Raw genomic sequence first — 14,908 nt, forward strand, 5'->3', positions numbered from 1 at the left:
ATACAAACAGCCACTCACAAAAATTCTGCAAGAACACATACAGAATATATATACACACACACACACACATGCAAACACACGAACACACACACACACACTCATGCTCATTTATTTGAGGACCCCACGAATCTAAGTAATTCTGCTTTGGGCATGCTGCTGATGGGAGACAGGGGTAGGGGGTGATGGAAGTGCCTGCGTCCAGGCAGAATTGATCGTTTGGCAGCTCCAAATGAGAGACAGGCTTGTCTGCGGAACCACGAGGGCCGTGCAGTTGGACTCCAGCAGCGCTCATAAAGTGCGCTCTTTAAACTGCCGGGGCCCCTGGGAGCCCATGGGGAGGGGGGGAGCCGCCGCCGTGCTAATGAGAACTACCAGAGTGCAAACATGCATGGAAATGACTGTTATTCTGTTGATGTGCATTTAAGTGCTTTTTTACTGCCAACCACAAAGAGAGGGAAATAACTGGTGATGAATGGTACCCCCGAAAAGCATTCATTTTCCTCTTCGGAAGAAAAAGAGAGGAAAACAGAAGGAGGAGGGGGGGCAGAGAGTAAGATGGAAGGTAAAGACAGGATGGGATTTGGGGGGGGGCAGCAGACATGGTGAATATATTTTCTTACTTCACTCAAGTACAGTGACAGGGCGAAATGTGACAAGGAGGCAGCAAGAGGAGATGCATCGATGGCGGAAAGTTAACCTTCACCGTTCCTCTCCTCTGAACATGCTGCTTCTATCAAAGAGCAGCAGCCAAAAAGGTCACAGCGATCACAGCTCTAATCAGCTAATTATGAAAATGAGGCTTGTTTCACCTGCCGAAGAAGCTCAGCAAATGGCAGCTCCATCACTCCACAACTCAGGATCAGGTCCCCTTAAGTTTATTTTAATACATTCTGTTCTTTGTGGCAATAATGAATTATATGCGAATTATAAGAACTCGGGAGGCGAGTGAGGATGTAGAAAGCGTAGGTGGAGGGCTTACGGGCTCCGCTGCTTGTACTGGTGTTGATGGCTTCATTCCACTGGTCGGCGCTGGACACAGAGAAGGAGCGCTGGTGCATGCCATCTTTACTGCCGCCAAACGCCGACCCGCCCGTTTGGAGGGATGTGCTGCTGTTGGAGTGAGAAGCGCCTGGAAAATAAAAAAAAATTAAAAATTAATGCTCGTTTCTTATTTTGCATACAGCTGTTTGAATTCTTTACTTGCAGGATTGTTTTCTTCAAGCTCAGAGGATAATGATGTAATTGAGTTAACAGTTTTAGGTAGTTTCTACTGCACTGCAACACTGCTGCCACCCTATTTGTGCACATATCTCTGTCAACCAACCCCCCACGCACACACACGCGCGCACACACACACACACACACACACACAAAACCCTTCTCCCTCCGCCTCTGCCTCTAATTAGCCCTTAATTAACAAGATACACTCTGAACGCTAATTATCTCGCCTCATCCCTCTGACTGCCACATCGATCTCCACTGGCGTCAGCAGGCGTTCTCCCCCTAACTTCCAATCAGGCAAGCCACGGACGCCTGGCTCTCTTTACTAATTCATGGGCTAGGCTGAACCATGTGGGGTCCTTCCCTCCTGCTCGTGAGTAGCTCCTACAACACGTCCTAACTACTCTGAAAAACTCATCGATATGCTTCCAGTCATGTGAGCGGAATCAGATTAACTGTCGGAGGTGGAAAATACAGCTCCGACAGTTAATCTGATGAATGGGAATCTCTCATGTGACATGAAAATATGTTCTAAAAAATAAATAATAAATAAAAGTAACGGAAAGTAAGTGCTACTTAAAAGTAGCGTGGGCGTCTACACACACACACACACACACATGCTGCATGACATTGTAAAAACAAGTCAGTTTAATAAGGCCAATAGATATCACACTGGCACTTAGAAGGTTAAAACATCAGAGGTTTTGTTATGGAAATCAACACAATTTTCTGATTTTCTTGACAAAGCTTCCTCATCTTACAGGTAACACACATCAAGGCCCTTTATTTAATAATTACAAGAGAATATCAGTTTCTGATTGAGGTGACAATAACAGAAAATATAGTGTGTGGCTCGTGTGTAAAGTAAACTAAGCGGCACGGGTGCTTGTTAGGATAATATGTCCTACTCATTATCTAGAGTAATAAGTGTATCAAATTCACATAATCATGTCTAATTAGTATCAGTAATTATCTTGTTGGGCCCAGGAATATTAATCTTCAGGTCCCAGAGGGGAGGGAGCAGAATCGCAGCAAGAATGGGAGAGAGAGCGAGGGAATCATGCTGAGGAGCACCGACTAAATTAGCATGCTGAAATCAGAGCGGAGGAGGAGGAGGGGGGGAGGAGGGGAGGGGGAGAGCCTTGGAGTAGGAGAATTGAAAAGAAAATGTGAAACTTTGTTTTCCAAAAACGTGCCGCATAAATTATATAGTTTTTTTTTAAAAAGCTCTGACTTCTATACATTTGCTCTTGGTAAGTGTTTTTTTATTATTATGTGATTTTGGACAGCAGTGCACCACTGCATGTTATTTCCCAGAGCCAACGTTAGTGTTACTGTTTAAAGTTAGAGGCATTTGTAACAGAAAATCCATTTTTCCACTATTCAAAATGTGTTTTAATTCACAGAGTGCAAAGTTTCACTCTGTGATACCTTAAAATAGAGAGGAGAGGGGGGGGGGGAAGGATTAGATAACTCCAAGGCAACTTCGATTGATATTTAAAATTCAACAATCATGTCTAATTGTCAAATTGGATGCTAATGATTAATGAATTATACATGGCTGTATCCATTAGTCCCCAGAGACCACTCCTGCATAAAGGGGAGGATAATGTAATTACAGTGGAGAAATAATCAGCTTGTGGCATTAAAAGAACACTGTACTCAAAGCTCCAGCCAGGCCCGACTCCTTTACATTTTATAGATTTAACAGTGGCACTACGGTGGACTGACAATGACGAAACATTATGACTCAAACTGAGATTCAAGGGATTAATACTCAATTGGAAATCTCTCACACGGATTTTGGTGTGATAGACAATACAAAATATTAGTAATTAATGATTATTGACAATATAACTGGATTTATTTTGAATTGTGGGTGAACCAAAACCCCAGTTTGAGGCCTCATTCTGTCCAGTCGCTGTTTAAGTCTCTATGAAAAACCATTGCAGCCATTTATGTTGACATTACATGAAATATAAACAGTAAAATAAGCAAATCCGGATGAACAAAGACTGCTTAGTTCTAAATATTAGACTACTGGGATGTTACATTTTTTGCCCAGCTTTATTTGTTTGACAGCTTTCCTCATTAAGCTTAGAATAATAGCATTTCTATAGATTAAACCACCCTTCTGCACAGTCATTAAAAATACTGTGCTATGTACCATAATGATCTACTTATATTATTACATTATAATTTAATTTGTAATGGGGCATTATTATACTGGAATATTGCTATCTGTTAGACTATAATTCTTTTACCACTGCATCTACTTATTAAAAAAATATCACCAAAAAACAAAACAAATTGCTACTTTTCTTCAACACATTCTGACACTGATTCTCTTATAAAGAAAGCACGCTAAACATTTAACTTTTGTTCATTTCCTGCTTAAACTCTTCACAGAAAAAAACCCACTGTGGACTTTATTGTCATGTGTAAAAGGAGATAACAAAAGCCATATAGTTTCTACTGCAGGCGATCCAAGGCTCGGGTGTTAAGTACAGGCGATGGATTAGCGGGGAGCAGCTCTGCCTTGCTTCTCATTTCTCTTTAGGCCGGGCCGTCAGTGGGCTGATGAGCCATGACGAGGCCTGACCCCTCCGTGGAGTTGTTCCCATTATGTACAAGTAGTGAGATAATGAAGCATTCATGCTAATGTGGGCCGAGCAACACATCATCTGCGGCTGTGTAATCCACCACCACCATCATCATCATGACCAACGCCCAGACGTCCCCCTTCGCCTCTCATACTGCGGCTCCTAATCCAATCACAAGTCACTACAGCATTTGCATTCAGACTTATGCATTTTATACAATGATTTCTTAAACTGTACGCAACAAATTAACATTAAAATATTGATTTTAGCCCTTGTGTATGAAAGTACAGCCTGTATTATCTTTGGAAATAGACATTTTTACGGATGCTTTCTTCTCCATTTCAGCTCCTTTTCAGATTCCATCTGATGACGTCTATTTCTATTGACAAAACAGATCTCGATACGAACAATTAACTCTCTCAGTGGATCTCAGAGGGATCCCCAGCAGCACTTCCGTGTTGCAATAAAGCAACTTTAGAGAAACAACATTCACTTTTAGATAATTAAGCTAAGCACATTTGGAATATGGGAGATGGTTTTCGCTTACCCAACAGGGTTGAGGGATTCAGACGGAAGAGATTGGGAAATATTTCAACTTGCGGAAGTTGTTACTGGCCTGTTAGTTAGGGAGTGTGTGGTTCTTAGTTCTGTAGCACTATATAAGCTGGAGACAAATCATGGCGCAGAGCTGGGAGGGAATGGGCGAAACACTTTTCTCCTTTTCCTCCCTTGTGGTGAGCGCATCTCTCCCTCCCAGAGGATTGATTAAAAGTGACTGGGCCCATTAATACTTTGATACAATGTATCTGTCGCTGGTGACACGGCAGGACGCATGTTAACAGGGAGGATCATATTTAAAATGGTTCCGCTCAGCACCCAGCAAAGGAATTAAACCTGGCCGCTTGGCAAACTCGCGGGCGCGTGCGTTCCCACATTTACTCTCTGTCTTCTCAACCTCTCCTCTTCATCTTCCTATCTCCCCCCATCCACTCTGCCCCTCCTTCTCCCGGTTGCTATCCCTCTTCTCCCAGTGATTATAAAGGTCTTTAGATCTAAGGAATGAATGAATTACCAAAGGCAAAGACAAGGCTTGTGATTTGGACGCTGTGAATGAAAAATTACCCCTTTGTTCCCTTCATCAATTGCATGTCTAATGAAATCAAAATCCCGATCGCATAATCAGAAGAGGGTCCTCCACCCGGAGAGAGACCTGATGTGATTTGTAACCTTTCTTTTCCTAAGTGGAGATTAAGGCAAATCTCTCTCACATTGTTCCCTGATGCAGACATAGATGAAAACTGAAAATGTTGGGAATTCATCATTGATGAGTCTTTTCCAAGAAATGATTATCAGGTGAAAACAACACTTTTGCGTTAACAACAAGAAAGAAAACAACCCAGTTGGTGGTGGGTTTTATTCTCCCCAAAACCTTATCTGGCCTGATTTTCACCGCCCTTCGTCCACTCAGACGACTCTCCTCAACCCTGCACTCAAGGTCAACACTTTGCAGGATGACACAACCTTGATCTCCTGTCCTGCGCTCTGTAAACTCCTACATCTTTCTGCTTGTGACTGATTAACTCATTCAGCTGTGGCAGCACCTTGGCCACATTTGAAAGTAACCTGCCCGGACAGTCCTAACGGTCCCTGGTGGCACATCTTTGGCACTGAACCCACTCTCAGCCAGTTAGCTTTAGCCTGAATGATGGAAACACTGTGCCCATTTCACAGCTGACGAAGGACCCCACCTCCCTTCGGGGATCACTCTGCTAATTAGTATTAATTACTCTTAATCCTAACCCCTAAATCCAATCACGGGCTTCCTCTCTATACGGCTGCCAGACTCTCAGCAGCCTCCAGTGGTACTGCTTGCTGAGAGAAGAGCTCTATTTTTAAGCCTGAAGGTGGAAAAATCCTGGCACGATGCTCAGGACTAAACTGCTTGCTGTCTCTGTGACCACTACAGTACCACAGAGGATGGAGAATAAGTAGGTCAGTGACTTAAAAGACAACGATAAACAACTGTTTCTTAAACATGGTTGCAGCATTTACTTGAACACAACTTGCGATTCCCTGTTCAGTAATATAGAGAAGTAATAGATTTGTCATAGATGCTCATTAAGTCATCAGTGTGTATACTACACGGCAGCTAATTTGCATATATGAAACATACAGAAAGATAATTAACCTGTTGGGAGCCATTTTTGTGATTAATCGCAAACAGAGGGCAATATAAAATTAGTAATGTAATAAAAGCCTAATTGAGTAACCATTACATATTCAAGGTATGATTTATTTCTTCTAAGAGCCTGAAATGTATATATATGATCTCTCTTAACTTAAAAGTGTCCATGCTTTTAAATTTACCAGCATAAGTGAGTGTTATAAATGTGGCACTAGCCTCAATACCATGGCTAAAATTGCAACTTTTATGATTAAGCTGGATCAGTAGATTATATAAATATACAAATCATTTCCCAATAGACTACATTTTGGACACTCCGAAGTCCAAAGGATGAAGTGAAGGTTGTACTATGGCAACAACAAAATAAAAATACTTGATGACTAGAACATGTTTTTTGAGATTTGTCCAAAACCACAATGATGTAAAAAAGTCATAATAAAATTTTTTTTAAAAAGCTTGCACCACCATATTTGTAGTCTATCTAAGGGTGTTTTCACATGTGCAGTCCTACACTTTGCTCTAGTTTATTTGAGCCCAAAGCTGAGAGAACGGTGCAGGTTTAGATCTAGATGAGCAGAATGCATCAGGTGTGCCAGCTAACTATACCAAAACTGCAAAGTGTGCCTCTCTTGATACATTAACATTAACATTACTAAGCTGTATAAAGTTTTTAAACATAAAATATTAAATCTGAAATCTGCAAAGCTGAGCAAACTATGAGCTCCTCAAATAATTAGACTTTGCTCACATTTGTGCTCTTTGTACAAAAGTGCAGTGTGATGTAAGTGTAGTGGACGCAGAGCAGGGAGGAAGAGGGTGATACCGTCATTCATGTTGTGACACAGCACCCTAAAATTATTAATCCTATCGTATCATAACTGTTTATGTGAAAAAAGAGCAGAAATTCTGCCCATTGGACAAATAATGAAGCAGGGATTCTGACCTGTGTTTCCTATGCCCAGCTGCAAAGTGCTGCGGTCCTTGGTCAGCCCGTTGGTTTTGGGACTAGCAGTGGGGGCGACGGTGGCCACTGCTCTGGGCGGTCGCTTCCCAGGCACCTTAACTGTTGTCCTCAGCAGGTCTATCTCTTTTCCGTGCACGTTCTGCATGTAGTCCTACAGGAAGTAATAAATAAGAGCATGACAATTGTATCAAGCAGCCTTCACCCTACACAAGCTCGTATTTCCAGATATATCCCACAATTTACCTACTTGATTACAGTCTGTGGACCAACAAGAATCCAGGAATTATAGAAGAAAAACAAATTAAAAGACTATTCAATTTCCATCCCCATTAGTCACAACCCATCTTAGACCTTCCACTACGGCTGCGTGATAGTGGGAAAATGATTGTAAAGCCATTATACATCACCTGTGCCCACGCCGTCTCTCCAAATAGCGAGATGGTAGGCTTAATGAATGCAAACTGTCTCATTCTCTTTCAATTTGGTCATTTGATTTGGTTTAAAGCGACTGCCGCCCAAATGTGGGAAGCCAAGGTGAAAATCATTGGGCTCAGCAGAAAAAGATCCAGATAGAGGCGAGCTCGGCCTTTGCCGTCCCCCCACCGGCTCCTCTGCTTTATTACCGTGTCATAAAGCACTCATTTCTTTCCCAAGCCTCCTCGCTAATTACCCAGTGAGCGCTCTCATTTCATTTTATTGCTGGAATTAACAGCCAGATCGAAGCGTGCAAAGCTATTAAGATGTGTGATTAAGCCACATTCAATTAGTTTCTACAAACAATTTAATTGATGTAGCAGATAGAATTAACAGAAGGTGATTGTGTGGATGGCTTGGCTGACTGCGAAATTAAAGGTTCCCCTCTTTCACTCTCAGGCTGCCTCCCTCCCTCGCGCCTTTCCTCAATCTCTCTCTTCCCCCCTTTTTTCCCCTCCTTTTCTTACTCCTTCTCTGCTCCACTGCTCAAAATGAGCTTGAGCTAATGTAACTGTCAGCCTTATTTCACCTCCCTCTGTAAGTCAACAGATTCATAGATTCATAGATTGCCCCGATGACCTGTAATAGCTGTAATGATCAAGAGATAGCCTGTTCAGTCAATTACATACATCACTTTAGCCTGGCACCGCTCTACTAATAACTGCTTGTAAATTAAACCACTAACACAATGTCAGAGTAAAAAAGACCACACACAGGGTTCATGTCTAACCACTGGGCCCATTTTCAAAGTTTGAGTTGTCTCATTAGAGACAAGATGCTGAAAATATCGCTCATTTCATGTGGCCGAATGATCTAGACATGCCGAACGCAAGGCTGGAAGAATCAGAGAGTGATGGAGGGAATCCGAGGGCAGAGACGGGCATTTCTGAGTGGAGCACCGGGCTCTTCAGCTGTCTGCTGCCAGCCAGCCGAGTGTTTAAGAGGTATTAGCAGCCCAGCGGGACTCTGACAAAGATGGATGTGGGAGGCTGGTCAGGCTCTGCTGCCATGCGGTGAGAACCATTATAAATACAAGCCAGCGTGAGGCCTGGGCGCGGCAGGCACGCAGCAGCACAGCCATGTCTCCATTAGCAGACACCGTGGATTGGCACCACAGGATGGGCAGAGATGACCACTAGGACACCCCGTTTTTTAATACTAAGCTCAAAGTCCCAGGGTTTGCTAATATGGCCGTTACGTTACACACAGCAATAAGTCTCTGTTGACATCGTGTGCATATGTGGTTGCAATCCAGTTTCCTACAGCAATGGTGGCAAATGTAATCGCATCAAGAGAATCGTGCTCAGCGGTTACAAAAGTCCTGCATTAAAAAAATCCAGCAGCACCCACGAGTACAAACAGTGGTGTAACAAACCCATAAAGCCGAGTGGAAAAGAAATAGCAAAGGAAGGAGCAAAAGTCTGTGTGTGGAGGTGGGGGGGACTCACATGTAAACTGGGGTGGTAAGTGAGGACGCCATTATCACACAGTGTGACATATTTCTTTTTCCACTCCTTGTTGAGGGATTTGCCACTTCGCTTCAGAAGGATTCCCTGTAAGAGACAAGCCATCACGGTGAGCATATGCTCCTCTCAGAGCAGCGCGGTCGATGATATGAGCCATTATGGATGTTAAATACCATAAAACAGTGCTGTTATTGTTATTACAGATTTGTTATTGCGCTTTCATGGAGAATTTTCTTGGAGGTACACCATAAAGCAAACAAACATCATATTAAATGACAATTATGAAACAGTATGGAAGTAATTACATTAAAAACAGTTTGGCAATTACCTAACAATTGCAATTAATCTCTTTCTGTTATAGCTCGGCGGCTGACAGGTTTAATGAAATGCTGCTTTTGCTTCTGCGCCCTTTTGAACCTACAAAGCTGGACAAGTTCCTCTGCTATAGGGACCATTCAGAAACAGAGACAATCCAATTTGCCAGACCTCCTCCCTGCATTCATGCACATAACATGCTGAACTCTGGAAGACCCCTCAATCCTGGGATTAGAGAGTGTGATCTACCCTCTTCAAAGCCCACTCATCTCTTATTCTATTCAACTTTATCTTCTGGGGCCTTTTAAGGCCTCACAAGGTTTCCTTATCTGTTTAGTAAATCCACTAGTAAACAATAGAGTTCCACTGCTGGAGGTGACCAAAGGCTGCTGAGTGCAAGGGCCAGGAGGCTCTCTCTGAGGTTAAATAGTGAGGAGGGGCCTGCTTAATTAGGGGATTAAGTCGGGGCAATGTTTGTGCTTTTACAGCCCGGCCCTGTGTGTGTGTGTGTGTGTGTGTGTGTGTGTGTGTGTGTGTGTGTGTGTGTGTGTGTGTGTGTGTGTGTGTGAGCTGAAAAAAGGGGGGTCAAAGGGGTAGTGTTTTGCTAGTAAGGACCATCCCGCAGGCTTTAATCCTGATTAACACATCAGGAAGAGCTGACCCTCGGTGACCTGGGCACCAGGCTGTTTGCCGACAATCATCTTAATCCAGACCCTGATTCATCTGCCACGACCCTCCACCCCCCACAAATGAATCCTGACTGTCCTGACAACTGGGCTGTACGCTGGTGCTCATAAGTACAGGCTTCATATCCTATCAACAAATCTGCATCTGAAATAATTGAATTTTACTTTACAGAGTAGAAATAACATTTTTATAATGAAAAAAAGAAAATCCAAATGTAAGCTTTGAAAAATGAGGGAGCAGGCCGGCTCTGTCAGATCCCGTACCACTGGGTACAGCCTGTTGTTTATTAAGATGAAGTATTGCTGAATTACTTGTACTGGAATACATTTAAGAACCCATAAGTTTTCAGACAAGATGAATCAAAAATGAGAACAATATTTTGAAACCATTTAAAGTTTTGATGGAAAATGAGGACAGGGAAAACACAGGCCATTAAATTAGAATTTAAACTATATATATTTTTTAATATTCAAAAGCCACTGTTAACCCTTTTGTAACTATTCATACTTGAAGAGGATTTTTTGTCCAGGAAGAAACTTGTGTCCTTTTGATCGATTAGTTGCTGACTGCCCGGGCTCTCTCTCAATATGGTCAATAAAAGAACTGTAAACACTTTTTAAACGTGTCTTTAATCATACAAAGTAAATGATGCAGTCAGAGGGCCTCTAGCAACTTTATAATGCATGTTTTACAAGCAAATATGTTCCTCATCTTGTGGCCTTACTGAACCATACACAAATCTATACACGCAATCAGTGTGGAGCTTCAAATTATTCATCAGAGCCGTGAAGCAGATCGATAAAGATGCTAAGGCAATTATGCGAAAATCTACGCATGCACACTAATTCTTCTGTTATTTTATGTGAACAGTTGCCCATTACGACTGTGATAAATATCATCATAGATCAGGTCACTTTCAATAACTGGAAGCCTGACATACGATTTAATTGAATTAATCATCGGGGCTCTGTCTCAGATTAGAAAATGGGATAGTGTGACATCACGAGGAGAGGTGCGGAGTCCAGCGCTTCCCCTCGACACTGACGCACACATGAGGGTGCGCGCGCGCACACAAAAGGATGAGTGTGTCAAGCTTGTGCGAAACAAGGAAACGGGCCAGTTGTCAGACGCGCTCTCTGTGTCCACACAATTGTGATATCTCAACCCAGAGGAGATAGTGTCTTTCTCTCCTTTTGTCAGATTACCAGGAGGAAAGCTGCAAACTGCCACTGTGGCTGACTGATAGGCCGGCCCTTTGTGACACACCAGGAGAAGGGAAAAAAGTGTGTGTGCTGGTGTGTGGGGGGTGAAGAGCTGCTGACGGCTCCTCAGCAGTGAGTGCATTGTTATCCTCACTCACTATTTTTATAGATAGAAAGTGTGTGTGTGTGTGGGGGGGGGGGGGGGGGGGCATGCAATGTGTAATTTGGCCTGATGGTGTGAGGGTGAGGGGTGGGGGCGCGGGGAGTAGTGGTAATTAAGCTCGCATTGATGCTTTGATCTCCTTGATTGTGCATTTCACTGGCCTGGAGATCAGCTAGTCAGTCCCCCTCCACATGCCTCCCCCACCACCACCACACACACACACACACACACACACACACAAAAACACTCCATCTGTCCCTCCACATCTGTATGTGAACTGCATCCCTACCCATCCAAAAGAAGGAGTGTTTTTTTTTTCTTTAGATAAAGCATCGGTTCTGATCTTGCCAAAAGTGGCTGCGATACTCAGGGAAATTGGCTGCGCACTTTAGAAAGGAGGTCCCACTAATGCACGGGCTAAGACTGAAAGAGTTTACACTAAAGATTGCTCTGAGGGGGATTTCGTTTAATCTGTGAAAATCAAACTCCTGATCACCTGTGGACTAATGAGCGTCTGCAGGGAATTACACAGATCTACAAAAACGCAGCCACTTCGCTGAGACCTAAATTACATCTTTGTAGAACAGCCATCATGAAGTATTAAACATTTTTAAAGGAGTTTTTAGCTGTTCTCAAGCTGCTGTTCTCAGACTCATAATTTGAACTCGTATTGCTGAATAAAAAAATAAATAAAAAGCCTTATCCATTACACAAACAACTATCGTTGCCCACGGAGTGATCACCTCATAGCCAACTATTTCTACTTTAAACACAAAGGAACGTTTTTGATTAAGAAAGCATCACCCTGCCATTATTTCAGCTAGACCCAAAGCCTTGGCAATTTTCTCCCACAGGGAACGAGGAGGTCTGGCAAAACATTTTCGAAAGAAAGGACAGTGTCCTCTATCAGCTGCAGGTAAAGATGATAATACAGGAATGCTGACCTATTTTCAAAAGCCCTCATATAATCAGGAGTGATTACTAATGAATGTACCATTTACTCCTCCTTACAGTCGGACCTTTAGAAAGGATTTAGAAAACGCTTTATTCGGTGGTTTGCTGCTGTGCATCTGTTCCATTCACTGCAGCGTGTGACTAAAACAAATATAATATAGGGAAACAATAAAGAAACACAGGTACAAAAAAAAATCAATAAATAATGACAAGATTTTTTAAAACAAACCAATATTAGACTAATATTCCAGCAGTGTTTGTGTAATAATCATTACCATTAAAGCTGTAGCATTTTTACCATGGCTCAAAAAAATCAAATAAAATGCCGCCATAAAAAAAATGCCTATTGGGACAATATATAGATATGAATGAATGAACTAAATATTAGTTCAGCACAATCAGGTGGAGTCAGTGGTTCAACTACAAGATGAGACTGACCCTAAATAATGTTCTGAGATCCCGTAAATATTTGTTTAGTAGCCACAGTCAAAACAAGATATATCCTTTAAGGAACAGCTGAGGAAAAACACAAAAATCTTTATTATCCACTAACAAGCCTTAAACTGTGACTGGAAAATTGCAGTACACAAAGTTGGATGTTTTTTTAAACGATGGTGCTTTAAATATAATCTATAAATTTATAGTTGCTGCTCAGAAAAATCACACATCAAATATTAATGTTGATTTCTTTTTTTTCTGACAGATCGTGTCATTTGCTGAGAACAAAATGACCCAACAATGGTCAAAGGTAACCAAACTCATCAGTTCTCCAGGGTTTAAAATTTCTGCCTTAGTTTTTTGGAAGTGTACACTTTGATAGGTGTGTGTGTGTGTGTGTGTGTGTGTGTGTGTGTGTGTGTGTGTGTGTGTGTGTGATTTCCATATAATAGTGGTAGTGGTGCCTGCTTGTAAAGCATTTATTACATTGGGTTGTGCTGCCATCTAGTGGATTTTGTAGCATACGGCTTTTCTCCAAAATCACTGAATATAAAATTACTTTAAACCTCTACTCAGACCAAAGAAGCCATACTTACCACAGGAACTGTGGGAAATGTAGTTAAAAAGGGTTAGTAAGACTGCTTACCTGTTTGATAGGTATGGCCCTTCCACTGCCTATGCTGTCTGTTTTACTGTCAACGCTCTTTGCTTGTTCATTGGCTTTCCGTGACTGCAAGGAAACAAGAAAGTCAGTCAGACACCGAAGCGACGCACAGAGCACGAGATGGGAGCCGTGGGGGTATGAGGAGAATTTGGGTGGGGTCGTGCGTGTTGGGGCGTGTGTGCGTGAGGGCAAGAGACTGGGGGTCAGAGGGTGTTTGGAACATTTGCTGTAAACTAAGCGTTGCAAAATAAAAAATAGTCTCAAAAGAAGCCTCAAATTAACAGACAAGCAGACCAGCGGAACAAACAGCATTAACACCGACGTGCAAGTCAAAAAAAAATGAAAATAAGAAATTTAAAGAAAAATAGAGACCAAACCAAGACCACACTGGACACATCTCAACACAGAGGAGACCAGAGACGACCACACATTGAGTCATGACTCAGCCCTGAAACCCTTTGGTAGATCCTTCCCTCTGAGACCCAGAGCGGGCCCTTAGTGGACCTGCAGACCACCTGCTGCTGTACCCACTGCAGCATCAGCTGTGCCTTTCACATAGTCAAATAATAAGTGCTTGTATAGCACGATCAATATGTTAAACGTCATAACAGGTTAGAAAGGAAAGAAAGGAGAGTGGTTATTTTTCTTTCTCTCTTTTTAAAAAAAAAAAAAAAAAAGGCTTTGGTAGTATTTCTTCCTCCAGCCTGCAAAACCTAGAAGGACACAAAATCAATCTGCCAAAGTCAGACAATTTAAGTGTCAGAGAAGTTAAAATACATCAGCATTAAAACTCCCGGGAATGCCTGTGGAGAGGGGGGGGAAAACCCAGTGGTACAGCGACTGAAACTTGACATGAAACAGTTTAATCATAACCTTCCCACCCCAACACAAATAAAGAGATGAGGTACAGGTAGGGACAGACATGAGTGTGTATGGTCTCACTCAGAACATGAGAGATGTCCAGTCACCAATGGAAAAGAGGTAGTCTGAGTTCAAGTAAACCAACTCTGGCGTTTATATTTTTTTCCAACATTTTATTTTTTTTTATGATGACTTGTTTAGCTTCTATACAGACACCATACAAAGCAAGTCACAAAGTCACTTCAAAATATTCAACAGATTGAGCCAAACATTGCAGTTCCCACAAAATATAGGATGGACAGTTATTTCATATATTCCTTATATGTATGTACTTTTTATAGAGTACCATTGTAAATAAAATACAATACAAGATATACAGCAGTCTATATTTTTGTCAATCCATTCATGATAGAAAAGCGATTATGCAAGAGTTCATAATCTCTGTACCAAACCTAAACCGAGGAAAATGAAAATAAATTAAAAAATAAATTAAAATTGAATCTGCAAAAAAAAAAAAAAAACAAAAAAAAAACCCCAACCCAATAAATTAAAAATAAATAAAAGGAAAATAACTGTTAAGTTTAACTACATTCATACAAGTCGGTGCAACCCAGTTTCATTTGTTTTTCGTATATTATGCCTCTGTATTACCTCAACACCCTGACGATCTACACTAGTTTTTATGAAGGCCTTCATAAAATTCTCCCCAAA

General features: G+C 41.9%; 1 protein-coding gene across 1 annotated transcript in view; it reads right to left on the minus strand.

Moving 5' to 3' along the window:
- Positions 1-14,908, minus strand: part of agap3 (ArfGAP with GTPase domain, ankyrin repeat and PH domain 3) — a 73,079-nt gene that overhangs the window by 31,698 nt on the left and 26,473 nt on the right. Inside the window, exons 9-12 of the mRNA XM_085439988.1 lie at positions 13,319-13,402; positions 8,896-9,000; positions 6,953-7,124; positions 980-1,129 (exon numbers count right to left, since the gene is read on the minus strand). Coding sequence (XP_085296114.1) covers positions 980-1,129; positions 6,953-7,124; positions 8,896-9,000; positions 13,319-13,402 — 511 coding nt within the window. The remainder of the gene's footprint in view (positions 1-979; positions 1,130-6,952; positions 7,125-8,895; positions 9,001-13,318; positions 13,403-14,908) is intronic.

This window comes from Copadichromis virginalis, linkage group LG18, assembly GCF_057382275.1.
Source record: "Copadichromis virginalis isolate Kocher_CV1m ecotype Utaka linkage group LG18, C_Virginalis_male_GT1.1, whole genome shotgun sequence".
Classification (NCBI taxonomy): Eukaryota; Metazoa; Chordata; class Actinopteri; order Cichliformes; family Cichlidae; genus Copadichromis; species Copadichromis virginalis.